This window comes from Marmota marmota, unplaced genomic scaffold (assembly GCF_001458135.2).
Source record: "Marmota marmota marmota unplaced genomic scaffold, marMar, whole genome shotgun sequence".
In the NCBI taxonomy this organism is placed as follows: Eukaryota; Metazoa; Chordata; class Mammalia; order Rodentia; family Sciuridae; genus Marmota; species Marmota marmota.
Window position 1 is genome coordinate 5,371,459 of NW_025999945.1, and position 15,533 is coordinate 5,386,991.

The following is a 15,533-nucleotide window of genomic DNA, read 5'->3' on the forward strand; positions in this document are numbered from 1 at the left end:
GGGGGGGGGGGGGTGGAGGCTGCAAAAGAATGCTTCTAATTTGACATTAGTTGATGGGGGCAAGGAAGGAGAGACGACATCTTACTCTCTAAGGAAATCCCCCTTTATTTTCTTCTATTTCTCCACCAGGGTACTTAGGAAATTATAAAGCAACAGTCAGATGAATATAGTTAGTAGGCAGTACCAACCATCCACAATCAAACTAAGCATCCCCACCAAAAGCCATGACAGTGGTGGGCACTGTAGTGACTGGTGTCTCTGGAGGACTGTTCAGTAGAAAAGGACACCTCTGTAACACAGAATAAATTATCAGCTATTATGCTTTGAATGAAAGTCCCTCTTTAATCCAAATTTAATCCATCTCTATCAACAATCCAGAGAATGCAACATTTATAGTGGCTGAGGCAATGGGAAGGACAGTTATAGCACTTGTTTTAAACAAAGGGCAGCAGGCACAAAAACAAGATGCACGATACAGCATACACAATTTGGGAAATTTTTTAAAAAGTATCCAAACTATGGTATATTAGGTTGGGGAGCGGTGAAACAGTCTTGGGGCCTGCTAACAGTAAAAAAGCCATTATTCTCTTAATGACAGCAAGCCAAGGAGGATTCAAAGAGAGGGGGCTACATGATCAGCAAGTGCTCTCTACAAGAAGCTAGCTCTGGTGGCAGTGTGCAAATTTCAGGAATGGAGAAAGGCAAGAGAACTGGAAGGGCAGTGAGATGACGCACTGCCATGCATCATATTCAAACTGGCAGTAAGGATGGGTATCAGAAATTGAGTGCACTCTTCTGAGCTTCCTAATAAGTATGCTGTCTTTTTCTACAGGCAGGATTTTTTTTTTTTTTTCAAATGAGCACAAACATGTGGGTTTATTTCTGAACTCTAAGTTACATTCTTTTGGTCTATTTGTCTAAAGGTTGGTCCCGCAGTCTTGATTATCGTAGCTTTGCATTAAGTCTTGGAATCATGGGGCTGGGGCTGTAGCTCGGTGGCAGAGCACTTGCCTCTCATGTGTGAGTCACTGGGTTCGATCCTCAGCACCACAGAAAAACAAATAAATAAAATAAAGATAATCTATCTATCTGTCTATATATCTTGGAATCAGGAGCTTTGAGCCTCCAAATTTGTTCTTTTCCTGATTCTTTTGGCTATTAGGGGTTCCTTCCATCTCCATGTGAATTTTAGGATCAGCTGGACCACGAGGATCTGTAAGCCTGTGATTCTTTTTTTTAAAGGTGTTTTTTTTTTTTTAAACACCTTTCAAAGGCCATAATGTCTGATAATTCTCTGTTGTCTTTTGTTTGTGCTGATTCTTGCTCATGTGGTCTTGTCTCCTTGTACGCCTGGTTATCTTTGTGCTCTGCTCACCATATCACTCAGTGTGTTCAAGTTTGGGAAGGAGGGGTTAGAGAGAGCCATGGGTTCATCCAAGATCCAACCCGGGGAGGCTTCTTGGAGGAGTACAGGCAGGATTTTCTAACTCTTCTACTTCCACATTGGGCAATCTGATTTCCTTTACATTTTGTATTATTATCTAGATTTTAGGGTTAATCTCAGTGATCCTCCAAAGCAACACACATATATAGGACTCTATGAATTCACAATACTGCTAACAACTTAAGAACCTTATAATCTCTTTAGAGATGAGAGAGCTACAACAAGAGTATGAATTAACATGGGGAAAAAATAACCCAAGATAAATCACATGGTACTAACACAATTTAATGAACCCTTAATAATCATGATTAAATACAAATGAAACTAGGGCATATGTGAAACAAATACCTAAAACTCTCCCCCCTCTCCCACAGTCCTAGAGACTGAACCTCACAGATGCTAGGCAGGCTTTCTATCACCGTGCTACATCCCCCTAATTTAAGTATTATGTTTGTTGTTTTTATTTGAAACCCGCCTCTTCCTTCTTCCTTTGTATGGTATTCCTCATTTACTTTCAAAATCTTGTCATTCAAAATAAGTTAAAAGGCTGAACCAAGAAGATTAGAGGTAAGGGGGATAAAGATCTTGCAGGAACTCCAAAGCCATGATGAGAACTCTGGTCTGGATACTGAAAGCAGTGGTGCCTGGAGGGTGCCACATGGAGTTGGCTAGTGTGCATTTAGATCGACAATGGAAAAGATAGACAAGCAAGACTGATTAGAAAGTCACGTAGGACTCAGATGAGTGGATATACAGAAAGTGCAAAAAGGCAACAATTCAATGGCTAAAATTAAGAAAAAGAGTGGATAGATGGACCATTACACAAAAGCCAGCAAAGTGTCCCCTTAAATGAAACCATCATTTTATCATTGCATTCTTTCTTCCAACCCTCTTTCAAAAAAGAGATGACCTCCATTTTCAAACAAGTTTCAGAATACAGATGGCCCTTGCTTTCTCTTGAAGCTAACCCTCTCACTATAGATCTCTACTGTTTCCTGAATGCCCTTGTTCCTAGGAGAAAATCCTCCTTTACTTTAAAATCTGGCTTTACAACTTAACTTTCACTTAAGAATATCCACCTGTGCCCCACAGTTTATAAAGAGATTCACAATGACTCTGACATCTCCTTCATATACTATTTTTCTTTACTACACATCTTTGTGTTTCCCATCATAGCAGACTATTCAATAGCAATAACCATCTACTTTGTGCTCGAAAGTAGTCACAGAAGTACCTAGACACTCATATTTCTCATAGGTAAATTCTGATGATCTAAATCATTCACAGTAATACCATCTGCTTGAACAGTGACTGTTTCAGACAAAGCAGGACTCAATGCTGGCCAAGATTGGGGAAAGACTACTTGGTAAAGAGAGGATAGGGAGGGTGAGAAAAATGTCTTAAGAAACAGAGGAGAAGGGACCTACTAGTGCTGAATATTGTACTGTTAAACTAGATAACCCTAGCTACAGTCAGCTGATGGCTATGGGGAGCACTTTCAGCAATGGACAACATAACATACCAAGGACAGTAGTTAATCCAATGTACTCTTACTTTGTAATGTACCTTGAAAACTACAACAAACATGTAAAAAATCTCTAACCTTAGATGCTATCTTAATTTTCATGTATGCAAAGCTTCTTTTTTCTAAAGATTAAAAACACTCTGACTAGTTTGTTATTCCCATCTGCCCTCCTCTTTTGAGATCTCAAATAGCCTGATTCTCACAGGCATATCATTCTAATAAAGCCATAAAAATCAACAATTCACTTCACTCCGAACCTTATTTGGAAAGGAAATAAAGATGTCAGGGGTACATAAAAAAAGAAAACTATTTGAGAAATTTATAAAGGAAAACTACTGCAAGGATAGACATTTGCTTGCTTTTTTTCTTCAATAGGGAAGAAATACAATTGTTTAAATAATTCTATAATCAACTAAAAGCCTTTCTGAAATAAAGTAGATGTAACTGGAGAAAAAATTAAAGAAATAAATAAGTGAATTAGGCAATGGTAATAAAGCTGTTATACTGAATCTTTGTAAAGATAGATAAAAATCTCTTTAACTATTTACTTACTGGACTTTCCTGGCAGAGACACCCAAGAAGTAGAGCAGTGTAGGAGGCCACAATGCAATCCTCCATGTGTTTGCCAGCATGCTGAAGGGCTGAGGGTATTTAAAAAGAGTTTTAACAGTGTACCAAATAATACAACACCACAAAAACCAACCATTCTTTTACTTTTCTTTAAAAAAAAAAAAAAAAATCAACAAATGGTTGAATGATAATATATTCCAAATTAATAAAAATTAACTCAAAATGGCAGATACCCAAATATAAGAATTAAAACCATAAACTCTTATCAGACTATATAAAGAATTCTTACAGCTTAGTAACAAAAAAACAATACAATTGAAAAGTGGGTAGAGAGCCTGAATAGACATTTCTAGAGCACACAAAAGGCCAACACATAAAAGATGTTCCACATCATTAGATATCAGGGAATTGTAAATGAAACCCCAACAAGGAATCACTAGGTATACACTCTAAATATTTTCAAAGACAATTTTTGAAGGTGCAGAGAAAATGGAACCCTCATATACTGCAGATGGGAATGTAAAATGGTACAGTTACATTGGGAAACAGATTAGCATTACGTTAAAATGTTAAATAGAGTTAATGTATAATCTAAAGATTCCACTCTTAGGTACTGGGGGTTGAACCCAGGGGCACTTTACCACTGAACTACATGCCCAACCGTTTTGTTTTTTGAGACAAGATCTCGCTAAGTTGTTGAGGCTAGTCTCAAATTTGCAATCCTCCTGCCTCAGCCTCCAGAACTGTGGGATCTCGGGTGTGCACTACCACATGCCTACAAATGGGGAATGAGGCAAGAGGATCCCAACTTTGAAGACACTGTTTTTTTTTTTTTTTTTAATAGGACTGGGGCTGTAGCTCAGTAGTAGACTACCTTTGAGTTCAATTTCCAGCACCACAAAAGGGAGAGGGGGGTAAAAGAGGTAAAAACAACCTATCAACAGAAAAATGGATAAACAATATGTGGTACAACGATAAAAATAAAACATTTGACTATACAAATAAGGAATATCTTATTAACACATGATATAACATATAGTAGCAGACATAGAAGCATGTCACAAAAGGCCATATATTATAAGATTTTTTTTTTTTTTTTAGTGGTGATGGGGGTGCTGGGGATCAAGCCCAAGGTCTTGTGCATGGGATGCAAGCACTCTACCAACTAAGCTATATCCCCAGCCTCCCATGTATGATTCTTTTTCTATGAAATGTGGGACACAGGAAAATCCAGAGAAAGTAGATTAGCGGTTGCCAGTGATTGGGGGAGAAAATGGTGGTGGTGGCTGCTAGCGGGTATGCTGTTTCTTTCAAGCTGATGCAAACTCTAACCCTAACCCTAATTAGATAGCGGTACAATTTTGTAAATACACTAAAAACTACAACACTTATTTACTTTAAAGAGGTAACTTTGTATAGTATATAAATTATCTCTATTTTTTTTTTTGGTACTGGGAAAAATAAACTCAGGGGCACTGAATCACTGAGCTACATCCCCAACCCTATTTTGTATTTTATTTTGAGTTGATTAGTGACTCACTAAGTTGCTGAGGCTGGCTTTGAACTTTCGAACCTTGTGTCTCAGCCTCCCAAGCCGCTGAGATTATAGGTATGCACCACCACACCCAGCTACAAATTATATCTTGATAGAGCTACCATTAAAAAAAAAAAAAAGACTACTAAACAACCAAAAATATTATTATACCAATTGAAACATCAAAACTTAGTAACTGAGTTCCTTAGGAACAGACTTTGTTCAATATTAGAACTAATGTCATGAAGAAACAGAAAGAAACAAAAAGATAAGAGGCTCAGAATCAGACATTGCTATAGACTACTTCCTAGCCAGGTGAAGCTGAACATATTAAATTTCAAATCTTACGGACATGAAATTACAAACTGCTATTCTACAGAATTTGTATGAATGGTAAATCCAAGATCACAATTCCTGACAACAGTAGACATCTAATAAACATTTGATTAGTGAAGATATTACCTCTAGTGTTATTTCTTACTGCATTTGTGAACTAGTAGTACTTACTCTTTCAAAACTAATACTGTAATTTATGACAAAAGATCAAGTTTAAAGTGAGGCTGATAAAAGAATCTAAAAATTCAAAACTGGAAAAACCATTATGTTCACATTTTACCAAAGAATAAAGGAGAGAGGGCCCAAGAAGGAACCATATTTTTCCCATTAGTCAGTCTGCCACTGACATGCACCTTCCTCATTGCTAGGAAGAACTATCAAGCACTGAACTATCAAACCTTATTTAGATTGAACTTGAGAGGCTCTAAAGTAATAGCTAGAATTAAAATATATTCTGAAGGAAAAAAAAAAAAAGCAAACTCAAACCATTACTGTCGGTTTGAATACACCACTCAAAATAAACATACCTTTATTGAGGTCAAGTTCTTCATCATCCTCCTCCTTCTTATGTTTCTCATCTGCACCATCAGTCTTTTCAGTTGATACCCACTGTATTTCTCCACTTGTTTCTTGCCATTCTCCACTCTTATCATGCTGAGTGGTGGGAGCATCTTTGATCAACTCATCTGTTTTACTTTCTGCCAATTGGGCTGCTCGTTCTCGCTCAAGGAAAAGCTGATAAAATTATTTTGAAAACCATTAAAAAGGTATCACTGATAATTATATACTCAATATTTTGCCTTAAATAAGGAGGTCTGGGCTGGGGATGTAGCTCACTAGGACACTGTTTGCCTAGCATGCCCAATGTCTTTGGTTCAGTCATCAGCATCACAATCAAAAACAAACAGAAAAAAAAATAAGAGGGTTTGATTGAGCTTAAGTAACAGATTTTGTTCTACAACCCATGGAAAGCCAAAATAACAAAATGCTGCTGGGATTCATTTAAGTAATCTACTAATGACACAGGCACTGTTTGCAAGAATAAAAGTCTCCATAATGTTTTGTAATTGGATAACTTGAATTCAAACAAAAAAGAGGAAGAACCTTGAATAAAACTTCATAATATTAGGGCAGAAACAACATAACCTCCTACACAGGGAAAAACTTACTTGTATACTGTGTGTTCCCTATAGTCAAAAGGAAACATTAACTAAATTCCTTGCCTTCACTTACTTTATTTTCCCTATGCTGCTTCAGTACTGAACACACAGAAACCATCTAATATACTTGCTGACATGATTTGGGAAATGGTCCAAGTTACTAATGAGAAACTACCTAAATATCAAATGCAAGCTGGCCTCCAAAAACTGCTAAGTATTCAGAAGAGGAGAACATAAACTTCAAAGAGAGCATGCATAAGACAATATCCTTGGGGAAAAAAAATTTTTTTTCAAAACTGGTCTAAGAATCCCTGGGTGTCCCTGAGACTCTATCAGGAAGTCTGAAAGGTCAAGACTGAATTCTTCATATAATAGTTACAGTTCAGCAAACTTCCTTCATTCTCTCTGAGTACACAAAGAAACTCTGTAGAATCTATATGCCATATGATTATACACCCTTGTTCTAGTGGTTAATATAATTTCCCCCAGATTTTCTTCATAAATTCAGTAAATTAAGATGGATATAGCACTTGAGAGTGTAAGAAAAATCCTGAGATAAAAAATATCTGAAAAAGGAATGAAGAACTTCTAGTTATAGCTCAGGTAAGGATCAAGTTATAGATTACTTCATGAAGAAGTGAACCATTATTAGTCCAAAAAAGGTGGATAATTAATAGTTAGCAAGACCTTTAGAAAAATTAAAAGGATGGCCCATTACTGTTTCTGGACTTATAGGACTTAAACTGCTGTGACAAGTATAAATCAAGGTGAAAGGAAGCATATGGTTGGTGATGGCTGAGTATCAATTTTAAATGTACATTCTCTGCCACAACAATTTCTAAGTCAGAAAATTACTACACACACTTAGGGAAAATAAGGCTTCAGATTTAGTGTTACTTAATTCTGTAACAAAAGAAAACCAAAAAACCAAAACATTCAAAAGTGTATTGGTAGAGAATTGGTTAACTACTGAAGAGCACTGCACTCATTACAAAGGTTGAGATAAATATGCGTGCTGATATAAAAAAAAAATTTAACAACAAGTATAGGTAAAAAAAAGTGTGTATAGGAAGATTCTATTTACTTAGAAATTATTGCACATTTGACATAAAAACTAATTTCTCCAAACAGAGACAAAATTTACAAACGGTAACTTTTTAAGAAAATGGATAAATGCATTTTAACCTTTCTGAATGGAATTTTAAAAATATGTATAAATATGTATTTTTAAAATTAGTTGATGGATCAGTTTTTTTAAAGTAGCTGAGAGCAACTAGAAAGAAGGAAGTTCAGGTTAGTAACTAGAACTACCTAATTTGGAAATAACTGAATTAAGATCAGTGTTAATATAAAAGGTATGAATTTTTCTACTACATCTTAGTCATTATCCCAAAGATATTACAATCTAAAAACAAAAACTTTGTGGATGCATTTACAAAATGACAAACCCCAGCAGACAAAATAAAACCAGACAAAACACAGAATGATATCCTGATGATAAGGATAAGTACAAAAGAGAAATACTGGGTTGGATGTATTAAACATTCCCAGATGAATCAGACACCAAAGAAAAATTTGAAGCTATCTCTTTAATAACTTGGGGTGTGGGATGGCTTCTGAAAATTGACTCCTCCTATGGAAGTGAAACAGATCAATCATCTATTTCTTGAAAAATAACTGCTGGGGACATTCATTATTCACTATTGGTTCCATTTGAACACAAGTTAACTTTTAAAGGCAGGAACCAGAATGACTGAGAAAACTGTGGTATAATCACAATCATATGGGGGGAATACTACTTAGTTATAAAGAGGAATAAACTATTGATATGTGCAACAACATGGATAGACCTCAAAAACATGTGCTTAGTGAAAAAAGTCAATCTCAAAAGGTTATACATACTAGAGGATTCCATTCATGTAATACTCTGAAAAAGGAAAAACTTGGAACTAGAGTAGAAGAGAACAGGTAGGTAGAAGATAGGAAGGGTAGGTAAGATGGGTAGCACAAGGAAATTCTTCTGTGATTCCTTAATGTAATGGTGGAGAATATAAATTTATACATGGAATAAATTGCACAGAAATAGATATTAAACACACAAATGAATGCAGGTTAAAAATGGTGACACTGAATAAGGTATGAAGACTAGTTATCAGTAATGTACCAATGTTAATATCTTGTTTTTGATACTGTGCTATAGTTATATGAGATGTCATCATTAGAAGATCTGGGTAAAGGGTATGTAGGATTCTTGGTACTATATAATTTCCTAGGAGGCTAAAATTATTTCAAAATGTAAAGTTTTAAATCACAACAACAAATTACACTGCAACATCCCTAGCCATAACAAATTACAAAGGGAAGAAATGCTTCTTTTAGCAGAAAAATGTGTCAATAGGTTCTATAACTTAAGATACCAAATGTAACATAAATTAAGCATTAAATAAATCCCTAAATGATACTGATTATTAGTAATTAGTACTACTATTTATTTACTATTACAGTTATTGATAAGTAACATGACAATTTCTCACTGGTTTTATATACTTTTGTTCTAAATAACAAAGATAAATTTCAATGCCACTGAAGTCTGAGTATTCTGTGTCCTTCAGGAAAAAAGCCTGTGGATGATGTTTTATCTGTGGTCAACACTCAATTATACATGATTGAGAACAATAAGATAAGATAATAGAAAATACTGCTTTAAGTGACTCAATGAAACTATCTCTTTTGATTATCTTCCATGCTCAGCCATTTGCCACTTTCTAGACCTACTATGGGTTTCCAGTTTTTTCTATGGTCCAGCGGGCCTAAGAGAGTCCTAGACATGGATAACTGAGGATACATTCAATGTTATCAATACTCTACTTGTAATTCCTAAAACAAATGTGCCTTGTCACTGGTTTTCTGCTATCAGTGTCTCTTTTTGCTAATAATCCTTAAAGAGTGATTAAAAGTTAAGAAAAGCCAGCAGAATGAAGTGGGAGTACATGCTAAACCAGTGTGCCTCTTACTGACCTATAGAGAAATCATACCACATTTTTAACTAGTTAAAAATCTGGTTTAAAATAAAGTTTCATCTTATAAATTATGAATATTTAAGCATTTGTCAGCTCTGAAAGATATTCCCTATACACAACAGCAAAGAGATGCTTCAGGAGTTCTAAACCAAAAAAGGGGAAAAAAAGGGGTGGAGGGTTAAAAAGTTTAAATTGACAAAGGAACTGGATAGATACAACAAAACTGCAGATGTCAGTTTAAGTCATTGCTTACCTGTACTAAAGCCTGAACAGCATGAACTTGTCCAGCTATCCTTAAACTATCATCTCCTTCTCCACTACAGAAGGAAGAATCAAAAGAACAGGATGTTTCCATGTTGACAAGACAGTGCCGATTCCGAGCACTATACTCCACTAGATTAATCAGTAGACCCAAGCCCTACAAAAAATTTTAAAAGTGCATATTATCACAGTTGAGAACTTAAACATATACCACACACTTTTATCATAAATAAAAACTTAATCATTGTTTTCTATCTACAAAAAAGCAAAAAAAAAAAGTAAGATATCAGTCTTCCCAAAGAATAATTCCTTGAGTTTTTAATCATCATTTTCAGCTTGTACACTTTTTTTTTTTTTAATTGCCATGGTCTTTTCTAAGACAAGGAAAATATATGAAGGCATTCATTGGAAATTAATTGAAACAACTCACAATGTATTAAAAAAAATGATTCTTAAACCCAAACTCAGATAAAGTTTTCATCATCAACTAGATAAAAATACTCATGAAATGAAACAGTCATTTCAACTCACCAGTACTCGAATATCAAATCTCTGCTCCTGAGGTAGGTACTTTGGAACCTGAAGCACGCAGTTCATTGCTGTGCCTATAAGGCCATCCTGTTCTCCTGTTTTTGTGCTGCCCCACTCTGAAGAAGGAAACAGAAATAGGGAAAAGTGTTACTGATTCCTCCTGATGACACTAATAACTACATTTATTAAAATGAATATTAGAATTGCATGGCTATTTCTTTATTGAAATACACTGTTGATATTTCCAGGCCAACCTACTAGGTTGATTATAATAAAAGTATTAACTCCTAAAACTAGTTTTCACCTGCTGGAGTAAGTCAATTACATTATGAAAACTTTTAAATTCACTACATCAAGAAAAGAAGTAACTTGGGGGCTGGGGTTGTGGCTCGGTGGTAGAGAGCTCGCCTAGCACATTCAAGGCCCTGGGTTCGATCCCCAGCACCACATAAAAAATAAATAAATAAATAAAATAAAGGTGTTTTATCCAACTACAACACATATACAAACAAACAAACAAATAAAAAAGAAAAGAAATAACAAAAGGTAACAATTTATTTTTTCTGTGTAATAACAAAATTTCAATGAGAAAATATTACTTACCATTATCATTAGTTAAGTTGAGCAACACCCCAATGATGGCCCTCATGCAGTCCTCCACTGCTTTGCCAACGTGGTTAGTTACATTTTGGTGAGGCGGAGGCTTATTATCAGCTACACATATACTGTTCTCAGCACGGTTATATTGCTGAATCAGTTCTTCACAATGCTGTAATGCTCTTAAGAGAAAATAAAATGTATGTCAAGATCATTGTATTGTCATGAGCAATGAATAAATAAAAATAAAAAAAGAAAGAAAGTAAAATGTACACCATTATGGCAAAAACCATTATACACCAATTTTCTATCTACTTGGGCCTAAAAACTGGCAGATTATATTTTTCCTTCCTACTATGGAAGTTGTTTTAACTATTCAATCATATACCAAGAATGGGATGTTTCCTTTTATTTTGGAAAAAATTAATAATTAAAAAACCTAACTTTTCCAGTTAAGTATTAATTACTTAGAGAGTAAATAATTTTTTAAAAAAACTTGATATCATTTAAATTGACATATCTCCTGGCAGTAATAAAAAGATGAGCAATACCCAAGAATCCTCAAGCTTCTACCCAAAATAACCAGGAAATAAAATCCTTAAATAAGTCTAGTACTTCTAAATAAAGGCTTTACTTAAATCACTAATCCACTATTTTATTTTTTTTTAAAAGTCCAATAAAGAATCAAATTAGCTGTCAGGTGATTCTTTATGTATTATATACCATATAAAACCCTTAAGAGAAAATTCTACCATATTTAACTCATCCTTAGCTGCTGTTTGGAACATATGGAGGAAATTTGATAAGGCTCTTAATACGGCTAGGGATGTAGCTCAGTGGTCTAGTGCCCCTGAGTTCAATCCCTGGTATTCCTCCCACCACCCAAAAAAAGGTGTTCCTCATGATGTCTAACCCCAATTTGTTCTTCTGATGCTTGCAGATGCTGGCAGAATTACTCTGTTGTTGTTGGTAACTCAACTTTCTTAAGTAGTACTGAGCTAAACTGTGGTTATGAAAGGAGGGAAGAAACTATATATATACATTGTTGAATCTTTCCATGATATCCCTGCAATTATCCTGGTTCTATTGAAAAGCTCAAATGCCACATGAATGCTTTTTCACTAACACCGAATTCTGACCTCTACTGTCACTTATAAGACATTTGACCCAAATTTCCTAATCAAAATGAAAGAGCTGAAATCTGTCAAAGTAAATACCTCCTTTCCAAGGAACTTGTGGAGGGTTAAGAAGTATCCCCCCCACCACCCACCCCCGCAAGGGAGAATAACACATGGTTAACAACTGTAATGTATGTTGTTAAGGGTACTAAACGTAATATAAAATACATAAGAAAAAAAGGAAATAGAGGTGATTAGACATTTGAATTTGCTTCAAAATATTATAGAATAGGGAAAAATGAAGGTACAGATGGACACAACTGCTAATTATTAAAGTAATGTATACAAGAGTTAACCACATTTTGTCTACTTAATTTAAGTTTGAAATTCTCCAAAATAAAAAGAGGTTAAAACACAGACATATTGGAGTCAGACTGTAGTAGGTTTTCCTTTGATTCGGAAATTGGACATATATCCACAACAATAAGGAATTAGAGACTTGGAGTTTAAGATCATTTTTTTCAAAGCAGAGACCTAGAGAAAGTTAACTCCCTGTGGTATTGTGCTGGCTAGGCTAAAGGCCAGAGAACTAGGGCACAGAGATAAACTAGGACAGAGATATCAAAAAGAGGCTGTTGTAATAAGATAGAACCAGGAATGGAGACATACATACACTCAGGTTAGAGCATTAGCCTAATTGTGATAAAGGTTGGGCAGGGAGAGTGTGGAATGAAGAAAGGGACATAAGAGAGATGGGGGAAAAGTATAACTGAAGAGCAGCAAAAGAGAGCGAGGAGAGTCTGCTTACAACAAAACTAAGGAATAGGTAGGCTTATAGCTCAGTGGTAGAGCATTTGCCTAGCATGTGTGAGGCACTGGGATAGATCCTAAGCATCACATAAAAACAAATAAATAAAGGTATTGTGTCCATCTATAGCAACAACAAAAACAAAGCAAAGCAAAACCCTGAGGACTAATAATACTTAGTGTTTACTATATGATGAAAACTGTTCTTTGCCTAAAAGATAGTTTAACCAATTCATTAGTATATATCATACATAATTTCAAAAGACTTTAAATGCACTTAAAATTATTTATACAAATATTTTTATATATACATTTGAAATATATGTGTGTGTATATATATAAAATATATTACTAGATATATCAACTAATTTTATTGTACCAACCACCCTAGATAGATAATAGATACAACTATTACCCACACCTTTTAAAGAACCTGCACCAATTAAGTAACCTGTCTAAAGTTATACAGCAAATGTTATGAAGCTGGACTTCATACCCAGCAATTTTGGCTCCAGAATCTGTATTCCAAACTTTTGCTCTATAATGTATTCTGATTTACAGAAGTTAAAAGAATATTTTATGAAGGAAAGTAAGATGACCTTAATTCCTTTTGGTTAATCCAAGTTATTTTAAACAAATAACATGAGATTTTAGAAAAAACTTACTTAGCTGATGAAATAATGAGTTGTGAATCTTTATATGCTATCAAGTAGCTCTGATTCTCTGGATTATGCACTGTTACCTAAAAGGGAAAAATATGAAATGATTTTGGCAACCCCCAACTTTCTCACTGATGCAAACAATACCACTCCTACATTGTACCATAAAAGATACAAAGATGAGGGCTGGGGATGTGGCTCAAGCGGTATCGCGCTCGCCTGGCATGCGTGCGGCCCGGGTTCGATCCTCAGGACCACATACAAACAAAAATGTTGTGTCCGCCAAGAACTAAAAAATAAATATTAAAAATTCTCTCTCTCTCTCTCCCTCCCTCCCTCTCTCACTCTATCTTTAAAAAAAAAAAAATTACATTAAAAAAAAAAAAAGAAGATGATTAATTTACTAAATTAGTTTAAAGAAGAAATTGTAATATAAATTATGCTTTTGGAATATGTATTATGATAAAAATTCTGCCCCCCCAAAATTCNTAAAAAAAAAAAAAAAAAAAAAAAAAGATACAAAGATGAGGAAGAAAAGCCCATTGTCACCTAAGTAGGTTCCAGATTTAGAATAACAGCAACCAATTTATTATAAAATTTAGACATCACTATTTCAATTGCTCATTCATAATTAATGTATTCTTTACATTTATTGTAATAAAATGCCAACCACTTTGAATCAGAAATCTTCAGCTTATAAATCAACTAATGCTTTATAAAGTTCCTAAGTGGATTAATTTAGCATAGCTTATAATGAAGAAATGACATCTGTATATCTAATGTACCTGAAGCCCTCTAGAAGATAAAAGGGACAATTTTAATTTCCTCTGTGCCAAAAGCTCCTGTAGTTATTTTTAAAAGTACCTAGCTAATTCAACCTTATAAACAAATTATGCATTCAGAAATTTATTGGCAGTAAAATTCTATTCTGTACTGGATTAGGTTTAGTCATCCATAAGAGCCAAAGAACAAAATATACTTAACTGCAATTAAATACTGTCATCCACCAAAGCCAAATACTATAATTAAGTTGTGCCTACAATCTGACTTAAAAAAAAAAAAAAAAGCTTAAGAAATTGCTTATCAATTAAAATGAAACAAAAAACTTGCATACTCAAGGCCCTAAATTCAATCTTCAAAACCCAAAACCAAAACAATTTTCTGTGTTTAACTGCTATTTTCTGCTTGAGCAAAATTCCACATTAAGAGTAGAATAAACTTTGGCACATGTTTTTAAAAAACCCTGCAGAGCTAGGCACAGTGGTACATGATTATGCTGCTAGTGGCTTGGGAGACTGAGGCAGGAGGATCACAAGTTCAAAGCCAGCCTCAGTAAAAGCAACTTAGTAACATGTTGTCTCAAAATAAAATATAGCCAGGCATGGTGGTGCACACCTGTAATCCCAGCAGCCATAGGCTGAGGCAGGAGGATCAAGAACTCAAAGCCAGCCTTAGAAAAAGCAAGGCGCTAAGCAACTCAGTAGTTGTCTCTAAATACAATAGGGCTGGGAATGTGGCTCAGTAGTTGAGTGCTCAGAGTTCAATCCCTGGTACCTCTCACCCCCAAATAATAATAAAATATAAAAAGTACCAGGGATGTGGCCCAGTGGTTAAGAACCCCTGGATTCAACCCCTGGTACAGAAACAAATAAACTAAAAACCCTGTATGCAAGGCTTTATTTGGAGCAATGATACATGTATTCTTTTTAATAATAAACTGCTCAATTAAATGTTCATTAAGAATTGGTTGCTTGAAGAATATACTAATGTTAACTTGGATTAACAAATGTAAAACTCTAGGAGGTATATAAAATATTTGGCAGTTACACACAAACACACATATGCACATGCATCCAAACACAATTGAGTAATGTTGGAACTGGAGCTCAGTGGCAGAGCACTTGCCTAGCATTGTGAGGCACTGGGTTTGATCCTTAGCACCACATAAAAAACTAAACAAATAAAGGCGTG

At 34.9% G+C, this 15,533-nt stretch overlaps 1 protein-coding gene across 3 annotated transcripts in view; it reads right to left on the minus strand.

The window, feature by feature from the left end:
• Positions 1-15,533, minus strand: part of Wapl (WAPL cohesin release factor) — an 80,305-nt gene that overhangs the window by 2,955 nt on the left and 61,817 nt on the right. For all 3 annotated transcript variants that reach the window (XM_015500071.2, XM_015500072.2, XM_015500070.2), the window contains 6 exons: positions 13,569-13,645; positions 10,985-11,160; positions 10,382-10,497; positions 9,843-10,007; positions 5,937-6,144; positions 3,522-3,610 (listed from right to left, as the gene is read on the minus strand). In XM_015500071.2, the coding sequence (XP_015355557.1) occupies positions 3,522-3,610; positions 5,937-6,144; positions 9,843-10,007; positions 10,382-10,497; positions 10,985-11,160; positions 13,569-13,645 (831 nt within the window). The remainder of the gene's footprint in view (positions 1-3,521; positions 3,611-5,936; positions 6,145-9,842; positions 10,008-10,381; positions 10,498-10,984; positions 11,161-13,568; positions 13,646-15,533) is intronic.